Source organism: Zootoca vivipara, chromosome Z (assembly GCF_963506605.1).
Source record: "Zootoca vivipara chromosome Z, rZooViv1.1, whole genome shotgun sequence".
NCBI classification, from domain to species: domain Eukaryota; kingdom Metazoa; phylum Chordata; class Lepidosauria; order Squamata; family Lacertidae; genus Zootoca; species Zootoca vivipara.
The window spans coordinates 19,617,753-19,640,901 of record NC_083294.1 but is presented as its reverse complement, the minus strand read 5'-3'; the positions used below and the strand labels follow the sequence as shown (position 1 = coordinate 19,640,901).

Here is a 23,149-nt window from a genome sequence, read left to right as displayed (position 1 = left end):
GTAGCGGAGACAAGCTGTAGGAGGAGTGGGAGAACAAATGGGGGGGGGGAACCAACAGCAGCGTGAATGGGCCGATGGGGCGCGTGCCAGCAGTGAGGGCTCTGCATGTCATGTCTGACACGCGTGTCATAGGTTCGCCATCACTGTCCTAGTCAAACATTCCTACCGTAGCCATTACACTGCACAGGCTCCCCTCTCTCTTCTGAGGTGTATCACCCACCCAGCACCCTCACCACTCCCCTTGCTGTAGCAGTGCAAGGCAGGCTTTAAAAACATTCATTTGGGTGATGTGGAGTGGCGTCCGTTTGCTAGTTCTGTTTTGGAACACCCAGCTATGATTACACAGAAACTTCGTAGTGCACCACTGCTGTGGTGAGGGCACTGCATTATATTTTATATAGCTTTAAAATTGCTTTTTAAGTGATGCGAGTCGCTGTGGGAAGTTTTTATTTTGAACAACAGCTAAGAAATAATTAAAATAAAGTATGGCTGGAGAAAAGCGAAGGAGTGTTGTCTTGGCATGCCGGCCCATTTTTCACAGGATCACCTGGCAAAGTGAAAATGGGAAATCTAGCATCACCTCTCATTAACTTCACTTGTTATTGCCCTGAGTAGCCCAGAATGTTCCACATACCACAATTTTCAAGAGGACCAGGGGTGACCTGCATTTCTTAAACTACCCTTATACTGCCAAGTATGCCCTTCAGATCCTATTGGTAGGGCAGATTTCAAAAAGAGTATTTCCAGACGAACGACTGTTTCCACACCAAAAGGCATTTTACACAGACACAGTTTTAGTTAGGGGTTAATTGGTCTTGGAGCTGGTGATAGAATCACTCACACACCCACACAGTTAATAAAGAACATAGGATATGCTCCCTTTCAGAAAAGAAAAAAAACCAAACCAACCACAAGTTCTTGACAGCACATGTTCAAGGTTTTGGGTCTGGTCAGTGCCTGGATGGGAGACCATCTTCATGTGTGCCACTCTGGACTCCATGACAGACAAAGGAAAGGGGGTAATATAAATGAATGAATGTTCATTTGTGTGAGCTCTTTGCTACAGCATTGCTTTCACATACTCCCCATTTTAGCACAAGATACATCAATACACACACACACACACACACACACACACACACCCTCCCATCCCACCATATCAGTGTGTTCCCTTAATATTTCCTAGGCCTGACTGAAAGGACCATAGGGACCATCTTGAGAAATCAGGAATTCTGTGATATGAAGTTGGCAGGGTCAAAGCCACCTTCTCACTTGAGAGGGATAGTTAACCCCCCTGCAAAAGACAACAAAAACAACCCTCAAGAAAACAAACAGCAATCACTCTAAAGAAAACATTGCACCTAGCTGTCCAAGGTGAAAGCAAATAACTCTCCTAAAAAGAAAAGAAAATCCCTCAAAACCTAGCTTGGGCTTTCCCCCTCCATGTCATTTTACATCCATGACCATCACCTTCAGTAAAATTCAAATGCCATGTAATTGTTTCATTCATGGTGAAGAATGGAATTCCAAAGCAGAGACTGGCTGGAACTTGGCCTATCTCTAAGGTGCTAATTAAGTAAGCCATGCCTCAAAATAGACATTAGTCATACAATATCCAAAAGTTGGACTCCTGCCTCAGTTGGGGAATTTCCATTATCTTCAGGTTCACACACATGCAATAAAAAAACTGCTCCCTTTTTATCTCACCCTTCCTCTAAAAGGGTAACACAGGGTTGCTTCGGATTGTCCTCATAGTCCTGTCAAGTAAGGTTGTAGCAGTGGTAACTATCATGGTGCTTGAGAGGCAGCATTTTCTTTTGCACTGCCCCTGGTATCAGACAATTTGATCTAAGTTTACTAATCCGTCGGTTGTTAGTAGTGAGTAGCAATCAGACACTGTTATTCAGAATGGCACCCACTAAGGAAAATAACAACACCTGTACAGATGGTATCTGACGCCGGTAAAGTTAGCTAAGATTTATCACAAAAAAGATAATAAGTGCTGGAAATGTAAGAAGCAGGAAGGTACTTTCTTCCACATGTGGTGGACATGCCCGCAAGTGAGAGACTTCTGGGAAAAGATTTATAATGAATTGAAAAAAGTGCTGAAATGCACATTTGTTAAGAAACCAGAGGCCTTTCTACTTGGAATCACAGGGGATGATATTCCCAAGAAAGATATTGTTTTCTTTTTGTATGCCACAACTGCAGCAAGAATATTATTGGCAAAGAATTGGAAAAATGAAGAACTACCAACGGTGGATGAATGGCAGAAGAAATTGATAGAATTTATGGAACTGTCTGAGCTGGTGGGGAGACTCCGGGATCGGAGCGAAGAAGCGGCGGAAGAAGACTGGAAGAAATTCAAAAGTTATCTGGAAAACAAACATATCATAGACTGATTTAATGATAGTGAGGGAGATACAAGGAGGTTGCAGACTACAAAAGGGTTTTAGAATAAACAACCTTAGAAGATAGAGATATTAATATAAAGACGAAAGTATAGATTAAGAGTTTAATTGTTAAGAATCACTGGATATGGTATTATGATAATATTTAAGCAAATTTAGAAGTATGTAAGATTAAGAATTTACTAAGCTAGATATGTAAAGAAGCGTAGCGGGAGGAGGGAGAGGAAGTCAACAGATTAGATTAGTAATAAGGATATCAAATACGAATATTTGTTTTCGTAATTTTTTTTTATTCTTGTGTGTTTTTGTATTCTTTTTTCTTTTGCTGTATGTCATTTTTGTTTCTTTTTTTATATACATGTTTTTCTTTTTTATGAAAAATCTTTAATAAATACATTATAAAAAAAGGAAAATAACAACACAATAAAATTCAAATCAGTAACAATAAATTGCACATTTATTCACAGTCCAGTTGAAAGTATTGGGTTTATTTAATTCAACAAAACTGATTAGCTTAATCCTACCGCTCCTCTACCACCCACTTTGGGAACCACTGATCTAGAGCCTACTACTTATAGCTGAACATGCCAAACCATGCCTATTTAACCACGTAGATTTTAAGCAGTGTAGACTGGCCCATGGAGCCAACAGAACAGTTAAAATGATTGCAGCTGCCACAGGGTGAGGAACAGCACAATTTCTGCAACTTGAGCTTTACTTTATTGAACCAGTCATAGTACTAATGATGAGGCACATTTTCTCAAGAGCACAGGAAGGCAATCAGGAGTCAAGTTGGTGTGGTGGCGGAAATGGAATTATTTCCACAACCTACTTACTAGGAATAATGCATAACTGGACTAGGGTATTACTCTTGGACCCAAGTAGAATTCAGAGCAGCAACCGTCATAGGGCACGTGAGCCACCCACCAGCCCTGCCCTGTTGAACAAAAGTTCCACTGGTGGCGGCAGCAGCACTGCTGGCAAAGACCAGGTAAGGCAGCAGGTGGGGAGTGCCGCTCTGCAAGCATGCTGCCTCAGCTTAGACTCAATGACAGCTGTGGTCCTTGTTTCAGATTTAACCTGCTTGGCACTATGAGGCTGCTGCCCCAGGTAGAGGCTTGATCCTCTTGCAGGCTTCCTTAGAAGATCATCTGGTGGGGCCAAAGAGGACCTCACCCTAAGCAAGTGTCCCAACTAAATCTAGGTATCTTTAGTCCGATATTATTTAGCTGTGGTTCCTGCATTGTAGGGGATTGGGCTAGATGAGCTGTGGTGTCCCTTCGAACGCTACAATTCTATGACCTTCCTCTCTCAATCCACACTTGGGGCCTTTAATGAAACTCCTCACAAGTCTGCAGTGCATCATTATGTGGTTCGTTCTACATTTCTGACTTGTGGGGGAGGTCATTCGGAATAGACGCAGAAGGAAAAAAGGCTTCTTCTGGCATTTGGGATGAAAGAAAATGCCCATCACTGCGTCAGCATTATGCTTGGAGGGTGACTGTTATGTGAGGTGGGAGGAAAATGGCCTGATCCAAAGGGCTAAAATGACACACTGTTCTCAAGGCAGCCTTTCCTTCCATCTGGATGGGGGCAGCCACACTCACACCTACAGCCCTCTGTTTCAGTTTCCCCGCTGAAAGGCTAACAGCAATTCAGGAGGCTGTGTTGCTTCAGGAGAAGCCATAAGAGCCTCCACCCCAGCACAATAGGGCACTTTTATTCCATATAGCCATACAAATCCAGCATTTGTAGAAGCCAGAAGCAGCCTTACATTAGAAGAGTAAAGGTGACTGAGGCCATATCTGGAGGGAAGATTATGGCTGCCAATAAGAGAAGCAGAAGAGAGATCAGAGCTGGCCCATGCAGAGGTCATAATGATAATAATTTTATGATTTGTACCCTGTCCGTCTGACTGAGTTGCCCCAGCCCCTCTGGGCGGCTTCCAGCATATACAGAAACGTAATAAAACATTAAAAACTTCCCTATACAAGGCTGCCTTCAGATGTCATCTAAAGGTTGCATCTCCTTGACATCTAATGGGAGGGCAGCTGCAACTACGAAGAAGGCCTTCTGCCTGGTTCCCTGTAACCTCACTTCTCGGAGTCAGGGAACCTCCAGAAAACCCTTGGAGCTGGACCTCAGTGTCTGGGCTGAATGACAGGGGTAGAGTCACTTCTTCAGGTATAGAGGGCTGAGGCCATTTAGTGCTTCAAATGTTGGCCTCTTGCATGAGCCCCATTGAAATCCCATCAATTATAATTAGGATCTTCCTAGCACAAGGAACTGACCCCCAAGCTAGTCGTCATTGGCAGCAACATATTTGGAATTACTACCTCAGACATCAGGAACTCTGGAAACTTCCTTGTATGAAGGCAGACCATGAGAACCTAAGAGCCTGCTGGATCAGGCCAATCGCCCATTTAGCTCACCATGCAGTAACAAAGCACGTATTTTTAGAGCAGCAACATCCACACTTTGGAACTCCCTGCCTATTGACATCAGGCGTTTCTTCACCCTATTCTTTTTGGCACCTGCTGAAATCATTTCTGTTCAGGCATGCCTATCCAGACATGTAGAATGTTGACATGTACTTTTAACCTGGTTTTTTAGCTTATCATAGATTTTGATTATGTTCTGAAGGTTTGAATTTATTTTATTTTATTTAGCTTTTTTAGCTTTATTCTTTTGGTAAACCATACTGAGTTTTGAGGATTTTTTTTGTCAAGTAGTATATAAATTTAATGAAATAAATAAGAATGAACTCAGCATACTCACTTACCTAACTCCACTGCTTTGTTTTGTTTTTTAAAATTTATGTCACCATGAATTAACCTGAGCTTGGAAGGGGTGAGAAGGCGTTGTAACAGGCACTGTCTGGGACAGAACGTCTCTGTAAAATTGCCTAGTCTTTGCAAAGATGAAGAAAGAACTTGTAACATGTGTGTGTGCGCGTGCGTGCTTGCCTATACAGTATCAACACACACAGGTACAGGCTCGTCCTTTATATCCACCCTAGGGCTACCATCTTAAATTTGAAGCAATCTGCAGCCATGCAAGGTTGCAAAACTCAAGAGGAAACATAAGCTGTTTCAAAGCAAGGAAAACCTTGTGTCATAATTTCAGTTTCCATTTGCTGCTGTTTCCCGCAGATGTTCAGAGAACTGCTCAGCTTGTGCTAGCAAAAACTTTTAGGAAATTACAAACACTGCTCCTCTCATACCTCCAAATGATAGGTGAAACCTCTAGGTGAAACCTACCACTATCTGAGAGGCAAAGCTGGCTAATCTCCACAATTTTACACAACAAACCAGATACAACCAACATTCATCCACTTCACTGAAGCTCCTGTAAGAGCCACAGAAGGAAATATTTCAGGATAAAATTATGGAAGGGGCTGGAAGTTGGAAAGGTCCAGGAGGCGACGTCATTCAGAGGAAGCGTTTAGTCACCAGTTTCCTCTGAGTTCTGGAGACTGGCCAGAGGGAGTCTCCTAGCTGCCCATGTATTTGCAGCATGGAGAAGGGATGCTCAGGCCACAAATGGGTTGGGTTCAAAAAATAAAAGTAAAGGAGAAGAAAAACCTTGAAGTCCAAACCAACTGACAGAGCACTTTGAAGGGCGCACACAATTTTGGCTGAAGAGCTGCTCCTTCCTGCCAGGCACACACACGGGGAGAGAAAGGCCCACTGCAAGCTAAACAGCAGTGCAGTTTCACGGCACACGTCTGAAGCTCAGGACTTTCCCTCAAAGCTGCTGCCTCATTTCCTGCCAAGAGGGTGGGGCTGGGCCAGCTATGGCGGGGGCTCCTGCAAAAGCTTCCCTCCTTACCAGGCCTAATTGCATTCCTCTGTGTGAGAGAGTTACGTTTCCAGGTGGGACCTGACAAGATTCAAATGAAAGGCAGCAGCAATTGAGCATGACTGGGCAGGAGAGGGACTGCCTACCAAGTTTCCAAAACTGCCATGAGAAGCAGGATAAAGATAAGGCTGCTGCGACAGCAGTGCATAGTTAAACTATGGAACTCACTCCCACAAGAAGCAGTGAGAACCACCAACCTAGATAGCTTTAAAAGAGGATTAGACAAATTCATGGAGGAGAGGGCTCTCAATGGCTATGCTCTGCCCACAATCAGAGGCCTACCTTTTCTCTATAAAGATAGCCATATAAAACACATGATTCTGGCCCCTGCACTGGGAAAATATTGCAGCCCTTCAAGAACACAGAAGTTGGTCGTCCTGTAGTTATGTTTGAAGAGAGAAGATATATACAGTGGTACCTCGGTTTACGAACTTAATCTGTTCCGGAAGTCCGTTCCTAAACTGAATCCTTTCTTAAACTGAGGCACGCTTTCCCTAATGAGGCCATCCGCTGCCAGTGCCCTTCCACCTTTCGGATTCTGTTCTTAGACCAAGGTAAAGTTCACTAACTTTACTTCTGGTTTTGCAGAGTTCGTAAACTGGATCGTTTGTAAACAGGACTGGATCGTTTGTAAACAGGTACCACTATAAGCAGCTGCAATTCAAAAGCCATTTGAAACAAACTGCCTTAAATTCTCTTCATTAGAATAACATGGCCTATTTTATTTTTTTAATGCAATTCTAGGGTTTCATTCACATACACACACAGTGCACATAGATGTATAAACTGAGTATATACAGTGGTACCTCTGGTTACAAACTTAATTCGTTCCGGAGGTCTGTTCTTAACCCGAAACCATTCTTAACCTGAGGCGCACTTTCGCTAGTGGGGCATCCCGCTGCCGCCACGCCACAACTTCCGCTCACATCCTGGGGCAAAGTTCGCTACCAGGAGCACCTACTTCCGGGTTAGCGGAGCTCATTACCTGAAGCGTTCGTAAGGTTCCACTGTATTTCAGGCCTCAAAATAAGTCGTTTGCTTTGAAACACTCTTGTTAACTCTTGATAAGTCATTTGCTTTGAAACACTATTGTTTACTTATCGCTTCCCTAAGGCCTTATCAGTGTGGAACAGAAACAAACCCACCATACAGCATCAACATTTCAAAATTACAAGCCAACTACAACTATTATTTAGGCATTTAAAAAGCCCTCATGGTCGATGAATGGTACTACATTGGAGCAGGTTAACTGTTTCAAATATCTGGGACAAGTAATTCGATCAAATAGGTCCTTTCTGGCTCATAGAGATTATGTAACTGCAAACACATCTAAAGCAGCCATGATGATTAGACCTCTATATGCTAAGAATCAGGCTCAATCAGTGAAAGTTGCCTTGAGACTGTTTCAAACGAAAGTCCTTCCTCTACTGTTGGTGGGTATTTCTCTGGGTGCCCGTAGGGATTTTCTTAGATTGGAATCTATTCAATCATGATTTCTCAGAGCCATCCTTAGCATCCCTCCCTCCATAGCGGGTGCGGTCATGAGACTAGAGGTAGCTGGACTAGACTAGAGGTAGCTGGCAAGGTATGTGGCCTTGAAGGCAATACTCTGGCCATGGCTCAAGCTATGCTTTAACCCGGTGGGCATGGCACCCTTGATATTGAGAGATGATTTCCAATCATTGTGGGAAAAGGAGATCATAAAGGAAGTGCAGGTCTGCGGATTGTCACACCTCTATCTGGAATTTATGACATATAGCCAAGCCAGAGCTGTGATCTCGCAAAGATTGAGTGACATTGCTAGACAAGAGGACATAGCCCTGGTGAAACCAGGGATGTTCTTGGGGAATCAGATTACACCAGCCCCTTATACTGTAGACTTCTCACAGCTGCCAGATTAAATGTCCTCGAATTGGCAGTCTTGTTGGGAAGGTACAGGAGAGTCCCATATGACCAGAGAACTTGTCATTGTCCCCTGGGAGTGGTTGAGTCAACTGAACATATTCTTTTGACCTGCCCTTTTAATGCAGACCTTAGACAAAAACGTATAGACCCACTCCTATGCCAACTTAGCCCTGTAGCCAGAGAAAGAAAGGTTTTGTTTTTACTGAATAATGTTACTGGAACAACAGCCTCCTTGGTGGCCAAATTTCTTTTTTTTTTTGGCCCTTAAGCGTCGTAAGGTTAAAATTGACAGCGCCGACATGGGTCTAAATGTATAGCCTAATTTATTGTCGGTTTCAGTTTTAAGTTTTTTAGATGTTTAGATGTTAAATGTCTAGATCAGGGGTCAGCAAACTTTTTCAGCAGGGGGCCAGACCGCTGTCCCTCAGACCTTGTGCCGGGCTGGACTGTATTTTTTTAAAAAAATATGAACGAATTCCTATGCCCCACAAATAACCCAGAGATGCATTTTAAATAAAAGGACGCATTCTACTCATGTAAAAACATGCTGATTCCCAGACTGTCCGCGGGCCGCATTGAGAAGGCGACTGGGCCGCATCCAGCCCACGGGCCTTAGTTTGGAGACCCCTGGTCTTGATGCTTTAAATTTTGTATGGATAAATGTTTATTTCTGACTGCTGGTCGAATAAAATTGAATTGAATTGAAAGCACTTACAAGAGAATCAGGGCCAATAAATTTTAAGCACAGTTACTGATTTGCAGAATGGCCATCAGCTGGCCCCCAAAGCAGCAGCCAGGATACTGGCAGCAACTAAAGTTGCTATTTAAAGCAGGTGCATTGACTGCCAGTCCAACTCTGGGTCCAAAGCCTTAACTGAATCAGGTCCCAAATATCTGAAACACTGCTGCCTTTCCTACAGACCCTCTGGGTGTTAAGACAGAAGGGAACCCTGTTGGTCCTTTTGAGGTGGCAGCAGCCCAGGAAAGGGCCTTCTCTGTGGCAGCCCCTAAGTTGTGGAACTCCCTCCTCACAGAGATGCATCTGACACTTTCACTATATGTTGTTGTTGTTGTTGTTTAGTCGTTTAGTCGTGTCCGACTCTTCGTGACCCCATGGACCATAGCACGCCAGGCACTCCTGTCTTGCACTGCCTCCCGCCTTTTGGTCAAACTCATGTTCGTAGCTTCGAGAACACTGTCCAACCATCTCGTCCTCTGTCGTCCTCTTCTCCTAGTGCCCTCCATCTTTCCCAACATCAAGGTCTTTTCCAAGGATTCTTCTCTTCTCATGAGGTGGCCAAAGTATTGGAGCCTCAGCTTCACGATCTGTCCTTCCAGTGAGCACTCAGGGCTGATTTCCTTAAGAATGGATAGGTTTGATCTTCTTGCAGTCCATGGGACTCTCAAGAGTCTCCTCCAGCACCATAATTCAAAAGCATCAATTCTTCGGCGATCAGCCTTCTTGATGGTCCAGCTCTCACTTCCATACATCACTACTGGGAAAACCATAGCTTTAACTATACGGACCTTTGTCGGCAAGGTGATGTCTCTGCTTTTTAAGATGCTGTCTAGGTTTGTCATTGCTTTTCTCCCAAGAAGCAGGCGTCTTTTAATTTCGTGACTGCTGTCACCATCTGCAGTGATCAAGGAGCCCAAGATGGTGAAATCTCTCACTGCCTCCATTTCTTCCCCTTCTATTTGCCAGGAGGTGATGGGACTATATAGCTTCTGGCAAATGCTTAAGGCACACCTCTTTACTCTGACTTTTGATACCTGGGATGTGGTTGTTTTCAAGGCCCACCCTGCCTATTCCTGTGATTGCAATCTGTTGTTGTTTTTTAATTAATTGTTGTAAACCCTGCTGATGAAGTGTGGGCAAAAAAATTAATGATCATCATCATCTTTCACCACCCCCATTATTTAGGGTATGAAGTGGCAGGCATGGTAGTGGCTTAAGTAGCATCTTAAGCCTGATACAAAACGGGGGGGGGGGCAGAGAAAGTTATATTGCCTGGCAGCCACCAGTCCTCCGTTATGCTAACAGCCCAATGCAACTGCGTCATTTGCAAAGTTGCAGAACCGAAAACAAGGCTCCAACAATGCTCTGTGAGAGAGAGAGAGAGAGAGAGAGAGAGAGAGAGAGAGAGAGAGAGAGAGAGAGAGAAGGGTCTCTTAGCCAAGCTGTTTTTATTTTTCTTCTACCACAGGGCAGGCTGGACAAGCCAGAACATTCAGTCAGGCAGCAAAAATAAAGTATGGAACAATCGGTTTTATTTCTCATTGTGGCCAGAGCTGAATGGGTTATTTCCTTTGCAAATCAACTTCCTCCCGTTGCAATTGTCCAGAGACAGTTGCCGAGTTCCAGGGCAATGATTCTTTTTTTTAAAAAAAGGCAGATTAGATTTTTTATCAAGGCATTGGCGTAGCAGCAACTTCCTGGATTCATAAGCCTTCCTACAGAAAGACAACCTCAGAAGCCAAAAATAAGACATCGTCAGCCCACCAACTCTAATGCCTCCAAGACTCCTGGGGCGTTTGCCCTGCAGAATCTATTGTGAACTCCCTTTTGCGCAAGACCTATACAGTAGTGGCTACATGAGTAGGGATGCCAGGTCAGGCGCATCCCAGACTCTGAGATTTCCTGGCCCAAACCTGAGACATGGGGTGATCCCTGGTGATGTAAAAGGGTTGGGCCCTATTGATTCTTCCTCTGAGCTTCCTCCTGCGACTGAGCCCTGAAGATGGAGATCAACTGGGAGAGGGGAGGAGGGCATGACAACCCCCCCCCCAGGGTCTATGCAAAAATTTGAAGCCAGCTGCTCCTGATCTGAAGCTTGCAAGATGCACACATAGTCTTAAAATAATAATAATAATAATAATAATAATAATAATAATAATAATAATAATAATAATAATTTAAGGTACTCTTTAAATTAGGGAGATGGGGGGCGGGTAGTACAGCCTGTAGAGCATAAGGCTCTTAATCTCAGGGTCATGGGTTCGAGCCCCACATTGGGCAACAGATTCCTGCATTGCAGGGGGTTGGACTAGATGACCCTTGGTTTATCTTCAAACTCTACAGTTCTACGATTCTATGATCCTGCTCATGTGGTGATCCAAGCCCTCCCGCTGCCAAGGCAAAACAAGAGCTTCAGGTCAGCCCTGGGTGCCTAGAACCCCTATGCATGATGCAGTGCTAAAGGAATGCCCTGCTCAAATCACTGGTAATATAGACTTAAATTTAATGTGGCTAAGCAGAGTTCAGTCCCTGCACTGTCCACAATGTGGGGTTGACTTGTACATGATAGTAGTTAGGAGCAGCTGACACTGTGTATGGAGCACTGTGAACAGTCAGGACACATTATACAACCTGTTATTATCATCAAGAGACATGTGTGCTTCATGTCCTCAAGACTCTGGTAACTGCTTGAAGTTTATCTCTGACATAGCGCTGAATGTTGTTGGAAAGCAGTGAGACTGACTTTTGAGCATCCCTGGCCTCTGATATTTCTAGGACAGTAGAACTCCCTCATTATTTCCTTTTCCAGCTAAATCATGTGGCCTTGTGACACTAGAAATCGTGGACATCCAGTGAAGCCGAAGGTTGGATGATTCAGGACTGATAAAAGACTTCCTCACGCAGTGCATAGTTCAACTGTGGAACTCACTTCCACAGGAGGCAGTGATGACCACCAACCTAGATGCCATTAACAGAGGATGAGACAAGTTCATGGAGAAGAGGGCTATTGATGGCTACTAGCCAGAATGGCTATGCTCTGCCTCCGCAGTTGGAGGCAGCAATGCCAGTTGCTGAAATACCAGTTGCTGGAAACAACAGGTGAGGAAGACGCTCTAGATGGTTGGCCACTTTGAGAGCAGGATGCTAGACTAGATGGCAATCTTATTTTCAATTCTTTCCTAATGAAGGATGCAATGAAATCTGAAGCAAAAATGGGACAAGAGATTACAAACACCCACACCTACATCCACATATACACACAGTCACAGCATGCGTGGATCATGCTGTGGCTGTATCTTTGTGCTCATGTCAGCCTTAAGATGTTAACCAACTTATTTCTTGCAAAACACTAGTATATCTCATCCCCAGTAGACAAGGTGTACGAATATAAAACCAATGCAATTTAAATCATGATTTAGATCACCAAAGATAAAAAGGGCCATTTAAGCAACCGAGTTAAAATCAATCCATTATTTCCTCAACAAGTGGCCATACTAAATTTGTTGATACAACAACTATTAAAACATGTTTGCAACTTAACTTTCACTATCTAGAGTGCTATCTATCACAGCGGTACTGAAAGTGGGTGGTACTGACCCCTAGAGGGTAGTGGGTTTACTGGGGGGGGCGTTAAGAGGCAAGAGGGCAGCAGGGGGTCACTGGTAGTGTAAATGGCTATCAGACTTTTAAAAGCTGGAATCAGTGGATCAAGTTTGTCAGTTTTGTTGGATTAATTAAACTAGTTTTAACAAGATTTTTAATTCTTACTGTTTAATTTTCATGGTGTTACTATCTTCCTTAGTGGGTTGTGCAAACAACAATTCTGAATCAGGCTTTTTATAAGGTAGGGTAGGGCAGGGAACCCTGGGGGTGAGTGCATTGAACCATGGGAGCAGTGGCCCGAAAGGGTTTGGTTGCTGCTGGGCTAGAGCATAAAAGAAATGCATGCATTTTGCATGAAAGGGTTTTGTGCCTGCTTTGAGAGGAAAGCGGTAAGGATTTTGGGTTGTTGTTTTTTTGCTGCAGCAGGCTATAATGGATACTAACAAAACAGTCAGGTTATATTGTAGAAATCCTCTATGTGAAAGCAACACTCTGTTTTGACAGATGCAAGGAGGAAATATTAGGGAGGAGGCCATACTGCCACAGCTGTCTGTAAACAGGACATAAAAGAATGGGAAGAAAAGAAACCAAGGACAAACATTTTTATTCAGGAAGACCCCATACTGTACATACTTTCTCATGAAGATGTTGTTCAGGTGATGGAGTGAGAAGGAACACGCAAGGTTGTGGAAAGCAATAGTTCTGTGCTATCCTTCCTTTTTGGACCACCTCCCCCAACCTAAAGGTTTTGGGATACAACTCCCATCAGTCCGACCCAGAACAGCCATGCCTTCATCAGCTCTACAGGCTAGACCTTTGGAGTCCCCCAAATCGGGAAGACTGGCTTGCCCTCCCCTTCACCTCCATGACCAGGAAGTTATGGCCATTTTGTCAGCCCCAACCTGCTTAGCACAAAAGTCAAAACAATCCTCTTCGCCAGGGTCCATTTGACATGTTTTGAGTTCCATCTGATGTTTTGTTGCTAATTTTGGTGTTGTTTAACACTTCTGTGTTAAACATTGTGTTAAATTTTCGTTATTTGTTGTGTGGACTTCTTTTGAACTTGTTAATTCTGTTCAGTTGGGACACCTTAGAATATTTATATCCTGACACTTGGCAAGTCAAACCATATACAGTACTTGGGAAAGTTACGCTCATGAATGCTGATCACTTGATGACCCACACATGTGATTGGGGGGTGGGGGAGAGTGTGTTTATGGAAGGAAGTCGAGCATGTGAGGAAGCAGAGGATGGGCCTCCTTCAATACAGGCTCCCTTTTGATAAGAGAGAAGTGGAAGGGAATTGGTGCCCTCTCATGGGCAGTAGGATTACCTAGAGGGACACTAAGAGGCAAGGGGGCAGCCAGAAGGGGGCAGTGGGGGTGTAAAATAAATAAATAATAATTTATTATTTATACGCTGCCCATCTGACTGGGTGGCTCCAGCCAGACTATCAGGTTTTGAAGAGCTGATATCGACTGGATCAAGTTCATCGGCTTCGTTGAATTAACTAAACTAAAAACTAAATTTTAATTGGATTCTGAACAAATGTGCAATTAATCGTTACTGTTTTGAATTTTGTTATTTTATTATCATTCGTAGTGGGTCATGCAAACGGCTATTCTGAATAAGCTTTTTATAGGGTAGGGGGCACTGGGGGTGAGTTTATGGAACCAAGGGGGAGCGGCCCCCCAAAAGCCTGAGATCCACTGTTTTTTGGTCGGTGAAAGACAGCCAGAGTAAAGGAAAACACTTTCACCTGGTAGCAGCCAAAACCTCCATAGGAAAAAAGGGTGGACCAAAAGACAATCATTGGACTTTGTTGCAACTGCTTCCCACTACATGACCCATGGAAGCTAAGGTACAATGACAGGCAGCAGCACGTAAAATAAATAACATACCCCACCACCCACAGTCGCATCTAGGTTGGCACGCACTCTAACAACACACTGTTCTGCTTTTTATTTCGTAGCACATTCAGCTTCATGAGTCAGTACAGTGGTACCTCGCAAGACAAATGCCCTGCAAGACGAATTTTTCGCAAGACGAATGCGTCTTGCGATCTGATGGTGACTCGCAAGACGAATTCATTTTGCAAAAAATTCATCTTGTGAATCGTGGTTTCCTATAAGAATGCATTGAAATTTAATTAATATGTTCCTATGGGCAAAAAAAGAAATTTCAATGCATTCAATGCATATGGGAAACCGTGATTCGCAAGACGAATTTTTCGCAAAACGAATTGACTCGCAGAACAAATTAAATTCGTCTTGCGAGGCACCACTGTATATGAAGAAACCAGATGCAGTCGTGGTGGAATAATATTACACCATACATAGAGCATTAATGCACTGTAATGGATGAGCATTTGAGAGTGTGGCTTGGGGTACAAGAATTAAAACCGCTATGAGCCCCAAATAATAAAAGTGCTTTAAAGGTAACCATTAGGTGGCGATTAGGTCCAGTCGCGGACGACTCTGGGGTTGCGGCGCTCATCTCGCTTAACTGGCCGAGGGAGCTGGTGTACAGCTTCCGGATCATGTGGCCAGCATGACAAAGCCGCTTCTGGTGAACCAGAGCAGCACACGGAAACGCTGTTTACCTTCCTACCAGAGTGGTACCTATTTATCTACTTGCACTTTGACGTGCTTTCGAACTGCTAGATTGGCAGGAGCTGGGACCAAGCAATGGGAGCTCACCCCATCACGAGGATGCGAACCGCCGACCTTCTGATCGGCAAGCCCTAGGCTCTGTGGTTTAACCCACAGCGCTACCCGCGTCCCTTTATGAGTAGTAAGTGCTTTATGAGTAGGTTAACCACAATGAATCTATTTCCTCACAATGCCAGAATGTCTAATGGAAGGAAATATAAGCCCTGGGGAGACTTAAGGCTTTATTGCAAGTCACACCCCATTCTAATGCAATCTATAGGAAATCATCAGGACAGACATCTAAGAACAGATAGGAGAGTTTGTCACCAAGGTAGAAAGCTTTGTTGGCTCTAACTCAGCCTTTTGCCAACTGGTGCCCTCCGGATGTTTAGGACAATAACTCCCATCAGCTTCAGACAGGAGAGTCATTTCCTACGATTATGGGAGTTATAGCGCAACAACATCTACAGGGAACATGGCATAGTCCTCTCTTCCTCCATGAACCTGTCCAATACTCTTTTAAAGCTATCCAAGTTTAAGGCCGTCACTGCCTCCTGGGGGAGCAAGTTCCATAGGTAGACTATGTGCTGTGTGAATGAGTCCTTTCTTTTATCCTTTACTATCTTTCATTTACCTTGCATATTTGGTTGCTGTGGCTAGCTGCACCTACTGGTCTTAACAACAAAGGCTGCTCCACACATTGTTATTTATTGCTTGATGATATCCAATTCCACACAGACAAAAATGCTTCAGATGATACAGTCCGTACATGGCTGGTCTTCTTACCTGGTCGAACAACTGCTTTCCTGTAGTGTTGGGCTGGATGGCAAACTCCAGCTCAGCATCCATGGTGGTAACTCGGACTGTAATCTGGAATATAAAATAGGAGGGTAGAATTAGAATCCAGATGCCACATGAAAATCCATTCACCCATCCAGCAGCATTAGCCAAAATTGATTGATTGCTATAAAATATTTATAGGCTGCTATTTCATAAAACATATCAAAGTGGCTTACAATGAAAGTACATGTTCAAAACTCCCATTGTTCTAGGCGCATTTTGTGACAAGGAATTTCATCAGTGCATGCCGTTTCTGAGTTCTGGGAACAGTACTGCGCCTAAGATTTCAGATTAAAACTGCAGAGTGGAAGGAAAGGGGGACCTTTTTCTGCCTCCCCACTTAAAAGTTGAAACAGCCTTTACTGAATAACTGACTGCAGCGGGAAGGTAAACGGGCGTTTCCATGTGCTGGCTTCCGTCACAGTGTCCCGTTGTACCAGAAGCGGTTTAGTCATGCTGGCCACATGAGCAGGAAAGCTGTCTGTGGACAAACGCCAGTTCCCTCGGCCTGAAAGCGAGACAAGCGCTGCACCCCATAGTCGCCTTTAACTGTCCAGGGATTCTTTACCTTTTGCCTTACTGTCCAGTGAGATACTGGAATGACTTTTCAGTTTCACCTGCCCATGCAAGTTTGTTTTATACTAGCCAGTTTCTTCACAGGCACTCAATTAATAAGTTGGCTCGGCAGCTATGGTTGGATTTGTAAAGAGGTCAGCAGTAGGAGTGTTACATTAATACAGAGGACTACACCAAAGTTAATACTATTTGCAACCTACATTTGTGGAGCCTTCACGCAAAATGTGCTTTGTGCCCAAAGACAGAAACATTATTCTTTCTAAAGGGAATGAACTCAAGGTTGTTTTTCAGTGATCTAGTGTACACTAACACCAGCAGCCCCCAACCTTTTCAGACTCAGGGTGCACTTTTACACCAAACATGCATGGGGAGGCCCATTTCTTAAGCTTTCCCCATAGAGGTGCATAGAGGTGCATGGTGATAGTTCTCCTGTTGTGACCCATCTTGGACCAGGCCATGACCCTCTAGAGCAGGCATCCCCAAACTGCGGCCCTCCAGATGTTTTGGCCTACAACTCCCATGATCCCTAGCTAAGAGGACCAGTGTCAGGGATGATGGGAATTGTAGTCCAAAACATCTGGAGGGCCGAAGTTTGGGGATGCCTGCTCTAGAGGGTCCCAACCCACCAGTTGTAGACCAGTGGACTACACTAACATAGACAGTTCTCACCCTGTGGGACGCCTTGCCAATACAAGTTTGACAGGAGACATGCCCACTCATTTTTAGAAGACTTCTATAAACTGTATAATTTAGACAGGGCTTTCAATCCCGAGGTTCTCTGCAAACCAGCTCTTATTTGATGTTTTTATCATTTTTGTCAGCCAACTGGCAAGGTCAGAGTTATCCTCCTGCCTGAAACATTGTCTTAAACTAGGCTACTTGAAGAACCCATGAGAATGTCAAAGCCAAGAGGTTCTCAACACTGACTCTTTTGCGACACCCACAGTAGCACATGAAATATATAAATGCCTCCCTTAGATCAACACCGAGAGAACTCTGTTTGCAGAGTGCCCTGTGTCATTCAAGTTGAGCAAACTCTGTTACATGAGCTCACAACATACTTGGAAGGAGTTGAAGCAAAGAGCTTTCAGCAGAATGAGATTGATTGCTTATCCACTCTTCACCCACACAGGCAAGCAACACAAAAGATTGTGTTGGCATTAAGTTCTTGTCTGAATATCGACATAGCCTGAGAAAAGGAGCTTCAGCTGCCTTTGGCACCTGTCCAGGCTCCTCTGCACAGACATCCATGCACTTTTAACAAAAGCCAGACTCCTTTACCACCTGGGTGCCTTTGACCCACCAACATCTTTGCAGAAACAGGCCTTGCCCCTCTGCAGTTGAGCTCACTCTCCACTCATTGCAAGTCTTTGGCAGTAAAAGAGACCTTACAGCCCCACCAGAAGCAGCAAGAATCTTGTTAGATAATGATGGAGCAGTCATGGGCTGCTGTGCCAGAGATCAATCACCACATAGCAAAGGTAAAGAGATGTGCCAAAAAAAAAACCCTGAATTGGAGATGCTTCCTTTCTGAATTAGGTAGCAGCTTATTTGCCAGCGATTACATGGACATGTAGATTTGGTATGTTTAGCCTGGAAAAGAGGAGATTGAAAAGAGATACAATAGACACCTTCAAATATCTAAAAGTCATCATATGGAAGATGGAGCAAGCTTGTTTTCTCCTGCTCTGGAGGGTAGAACCCGAACCAATCGATTCAAATTACAAGAATGGAGATTCTGACCTAACATCAGGAATAACATTCCGGCAGTAAAAGCTGTTTGACAGTGGAACAGATTCCTACAAGAGGTGGTGGACTCTCATTCCTTGGAGGTTTTTAAGGCCATCTGTCATGGATACTTTAGTTGACATGGGGGATGAACTAGATGACCCTTGGGGTCCCTTCCAACTCTACAATTCTATGATTCTATGCTGCAGAAATGTTTGCGCACAGCCTGCCTCATACACAACACTAACAAACCACGGTTGGTTTAGCCTATGGTTTGATTGAACATGCAAGCCCAGCTCAACAGATTAGTCATGCTTGGCCTTCTACCAACACACCACAATATGAGGTGAAAATATTTTTTGTCTTGTGAACTATGGTTTGTTCTAACTATGGTTTGGCATTATGTCCAAACCCAACAGCCTTACACAACTATGGTCTATCTGACCCCCCCCCCCCCCATCAAGCTACAGAAGCTTGAGGTAAGAGCTGCTGGGAAACAAGGTAAGCTTTTAAGAAACAAGACATGGATTGTTTGCTTATCTGCTAGGTGGCTCATGGTTTACTGAACAAAACATGGTTAAAACAAACCATTGTTTCATGTGCTTATGCTTGATGTGTGTCTGCAGATATTAAGATAAAAAAACCCAGTGTCACTACAGAAGCATCCCGGGGTTTAGAGTATTTAAGAATCAGCTCAAAGTATTGCAAGACACAACTGTTTTGGCAAGGGATACTTTGCAAGCCTGCCGCAAGAATTTGCAACATATCTTAAGGAGCATCACAGACTTTCCTAGAAACCCATCAAGTGGCTTTGAGCAATCCAGACCTTCACAATAGGGACCTACCTTACAAAGTTATAATGACAGCATTCAAAGTATTTTAATGCTTGCTGCAAATTCCAGAACACACTGTAAAAACAACAAGCCGCATCAAATGCAATCAACAATAATTTTAGTGCAGGCCTTCCAGTTGTTGCTGGACTGCAACTCCCAGTCCCATCATCCCTGACCACTGGCTCTGCTGGCTGGGACTGATGGGAGCTAATGGCCGACACTGGGGGGGGGCACAGCTTAGCCACACCCGGTTTAGAGATTGCAAATGAGTGGGACTGTCAAACTTCCCAAACATCTGTGCTACCTCTCTATAATCCCCACCCCACTTAAGGAGTTCTGCTGGGCCATCCACAGTGCAAACAAGAAGCACCACCATGGAAACAGAACCTGCAATCAGAACCTCTGTTCCTTTGAAAGTTTCAGGGCATGCTCCCTGCATTCAATCAAGACTCAATAAATTTGGGGTAGAATTGTAAAAAAAAAAAGCAAAGCTCAACAAGCAAAAATGATGCATGTTAAAATATGAGAGACACTGCACACACCTTTGTAATTCAAGAAACCTTTAATAAAAAATATTTTTTTAAAAAACACAATTTCAATCCTTAAAAAACTCAACAACTTTGGCTGGCCCTCACGCATGTTCACTTCTTCATCAAATCTGAAAAAAGTTTTGGCACCCTGGTATATGTGTTTGATTGTTCATTCACCATTTCATATCGTCTCCCATAGGATAGGAAGCCTCTGGCTAGAAGCTTTAACATTTGAATTTTTAAAGGCAAACATTTCTCTCCCATTTTCTGAACTATCCTCAAAATAGAAGAAACTTTAAAAAAAGAAAGAAAAAAGTTACAAGCAAGCCTAAAAGAGCCTGAACCAACAGATATTCAAAGGGAAGAAACAGGCATTTTATTTTGGTAGTTTTAACACTTTTGTAGTTTACTTTAACACAGAAAGATGGCTATGAAGGAGTATTGTTACCTGATGTCATTTATTTGCATCCCACCCTTTTTCTCCAAGGAACTCAAGGTGCCATACATGGTTCTCCCCATAGCTGTCAAGTTTTCCCTTTTCTCATGAGGAAGCCTATTCAGCATAAGGGAATTTCCCTTTAAAAAAGGGAGAACTTGACAGCTATGGTTCTCCCCCTCCTCATTTAATCCTCACAGCAACCCTGTGAAGTAGGTTAGGCCAAGAGCAAGTGACTGGCCCCAAGTCACCCAATGAGCTTCATAACCAAATGGGGATTTGAACCCTGGCTCTCCCAGGCCCTATTCTGACATTCTAACCACTACACCAACAATTCACAGCTAAGCACTGAAACTGCTGTGCAGTCATTCTGCAGAGGATGGAGTACATGTTTTAAGCTGTTCCAGCCACGAAAATTGGGAAGGTAGCGGCACTGGTTCTCCAAGATTGGTGACAAAATATTTTCAAGAGGTTTTTCTAACAATGCAAAGTGTGCAGAAATCTGTTGACCAGAAGCGGGCGGCGGCGGGGGGACGGGGACAAGAGGGGCAAAACGATCTCTCTTTCAAAGTGCTGTCAACTCTGGAGGCAGGGAGAGGAACAAACAACTATTTGCCTGCCAAAACAACTCTGAACACACACCCTGAGGAGTGGGAACAAATAACACTGTCTCGCTGGCTTATGACATCAGTTACAACAAAGAGCAAGGAGTCTAGATTCTTCTTGTTGCCCACTGGTGAGCGGCTGCCCCGCCATTCATGCCTCCTGTGGGGCAAGGTGGGGGTGGGAGAGGGTGAGGGGTATAGTTCTAGAAATGCTTTTGCAGATCTGTGTATGGCCAAGTCTGGGTCTTGTTTATTGAATTTATGTCCCACCTCTTCCTCCAAGGAGCTCAAGGCGGCATGCAGCTTAGATTAATAAATCATATGAAAGTAAGAAAAGCCCTGCTGGATCAGGCCAAGGGCCCATGACTTTGGCTTCTCTTCTCACAGGGGCCAAACAAATGCCTGTAGGAAACCAGCAAACAAGATCTGAGCACAAGAGCTCTCTCCCCTCCTGGGGCTTCAAGCAACAAAGACCAAGGGGTCATCCAGACTTCCTTTTGTGCCACATTTCTAGGCACAGGTCCAAGCTTTAAAAACCTCCATTCCAGAGTGTGCTTTTTCTTTCTTTGGCAGTTGTATTTTCCATGGATTGTTGTTTGCTCCACTTCAGTGGTAAAACACTGGTTTTCTCGAGGACAAAAAAAAAAAGCCCACTCTGACATTGAGCTTTAAGTCATGCATCTGTGCCTGGGAAGCCACCAGTGCAAAAGGAAGTCTGGATGACTCTTCAGTCTACAAAGTCTGCAAATAACTATTTAGCCATGATAGGACCTCCAAGCTCAGAGAAAGTATGCTTCTAGCTGTAGCTACCTGGGAGGAGGAGTCTATACTGATGTTTTGCTCACTGGCTTCTCAGAAGAGAACTTTTAACTGGCTGTCACTGGAAACAAAAAACTAGATCCAATGGTTGAATCAACACCACCCCTGCCACTGATTCAGGCCGTTGTATGGGAATACCCACTATGTATGTACCGGTATGTATGTATGTATGTACGTATGTATATATGTACGTACAGTGGTACTGTACGTACTTAATTAAGAATTTAGTACGTACTTAATTAATTAAGAATTTAATTCGTTCAGGTCTGTTCTTTTCTTAACTTGAAGCACCACTTTAGCTAATGGGGCCTCCTGCTGCCGCCGCACCACCAGAGCACAATTTCTGTTCTCATCCTGAAGCAAAGTTCTTAACCTGAGGTTCTATTTCTGGGTTAGCGGAGTTTGTAACCTGAAGTGTTTGTAACCTGAAGCGTTTGTAACCCGAGGTACCACTGTATGTATGTATGTATGTACGTATGTAAAGTAGTGCTATCTACTACAGCAAAACTTAACATCCAACACCTGGAGAGCAAATTTCAAATAACTACATGAGTGTGTGATCACCTGCTATAGAACACAAGCTATAGGGACACCAAAATTCTGCTAGGTAGAAGCCTCCCCTCCATGGTAAAAGTCTGTTATCCATCAAGCCAGCAGAACTTTGTAGAGTCCCTCAGTGACCTGGTGCAGCCTTCAGGATTATTTTCTTGCACACCATCCGATATATGGAGCAACAACAGGATTTCACCCCCAGCTCCCCAAGACCTTTCAGCCTGATCTCCCACAAGCTTCCTAGGAGCAGGAGAGGTATGCCCTCCACACCCAGAATGGGAGCTCCAGGAATACTTACAGGCATTTGCCCACTTTTCCAATCGCCAGCCCTTCTCCGCAACTCTCCTTTGGTACTTTATGTGCCAACAGAGAGAGGGCGGGGGAACCCTGGGTCATATGAAAGTGCTTGCAATTGCTGAAGGGATTAGTTTAATTAAATCAAACCTCCTGTAAAGGGGGGCTTTTCAGATCCCTAAGCTAATCAGGAAACAGGACACCGGCTAGAAGGTGCTCCCAAGATTCGGAGCAGAACCCTATTGCAACCAGCAGAGAACAGGCTTAACCCTCCACTTGGCTGCCTTGGGAAAGATCCCAAGAAGTCGAGCTCATGATATGACGCCCATGGTCCCGTCCCCTGTCCCCCAGCTCTGTTCCTACAGTAGAAGTGGCAGAGAGGGCTATCACTGGCTATCAGCCATGGCAAAGGCCACACACTGCTGCCACTGCCAGTTGCTGGAAACCGCAGGAGGGGAAACTGGTTCTCGTGCTCAGCTCCTGATTGCGGGTTTCCCTCTGATGCATCTGGTTGGCCCCTGTCTAGAAGGCTCTCCTCACTCAGAAAAAGGTCAAGATTGGCGAACTTGTTTATTTGTTTTTACACACCAACATCAGGAACACAGAAGCAGTTGCAAAGCATGAAATGTTGGTGGAAGCAGAAATGTTAAATGGTGCGCTTCACAGCTGCCTACATGGCTATCTAAAACTTCCTTCCCACAAGCCTTTTTCAGTCATTCCTGCCTATTGCTGCCAATAATTTGGCTTGACTACCGTAAACAGCTGC

The 23,149-nt window shown here is 44.1% G+C and overlaps 1 protein-coding gene across 1 annotated transcript in view; it reads right to left on the bottom strand.

The window, feature by feature from the left end:
* The window catches only part of MSN (moesin), a 100,753-nt gene that overhangs the window by 34,173 nt on the left and 43,431 nt on the right, over positions 1-23,149 (bottom strand). The window contains exon 2 of the mRNA XM_035113213.2: positions 15,957-16,040. Within this exon, the coding sequence (XP_034969104.1) occupies positions 15,957-16,040 (84 nt within the window). The remainder of the gene's footprint in view (positions 1-15,956; positions 16,041-23,149) is intronic.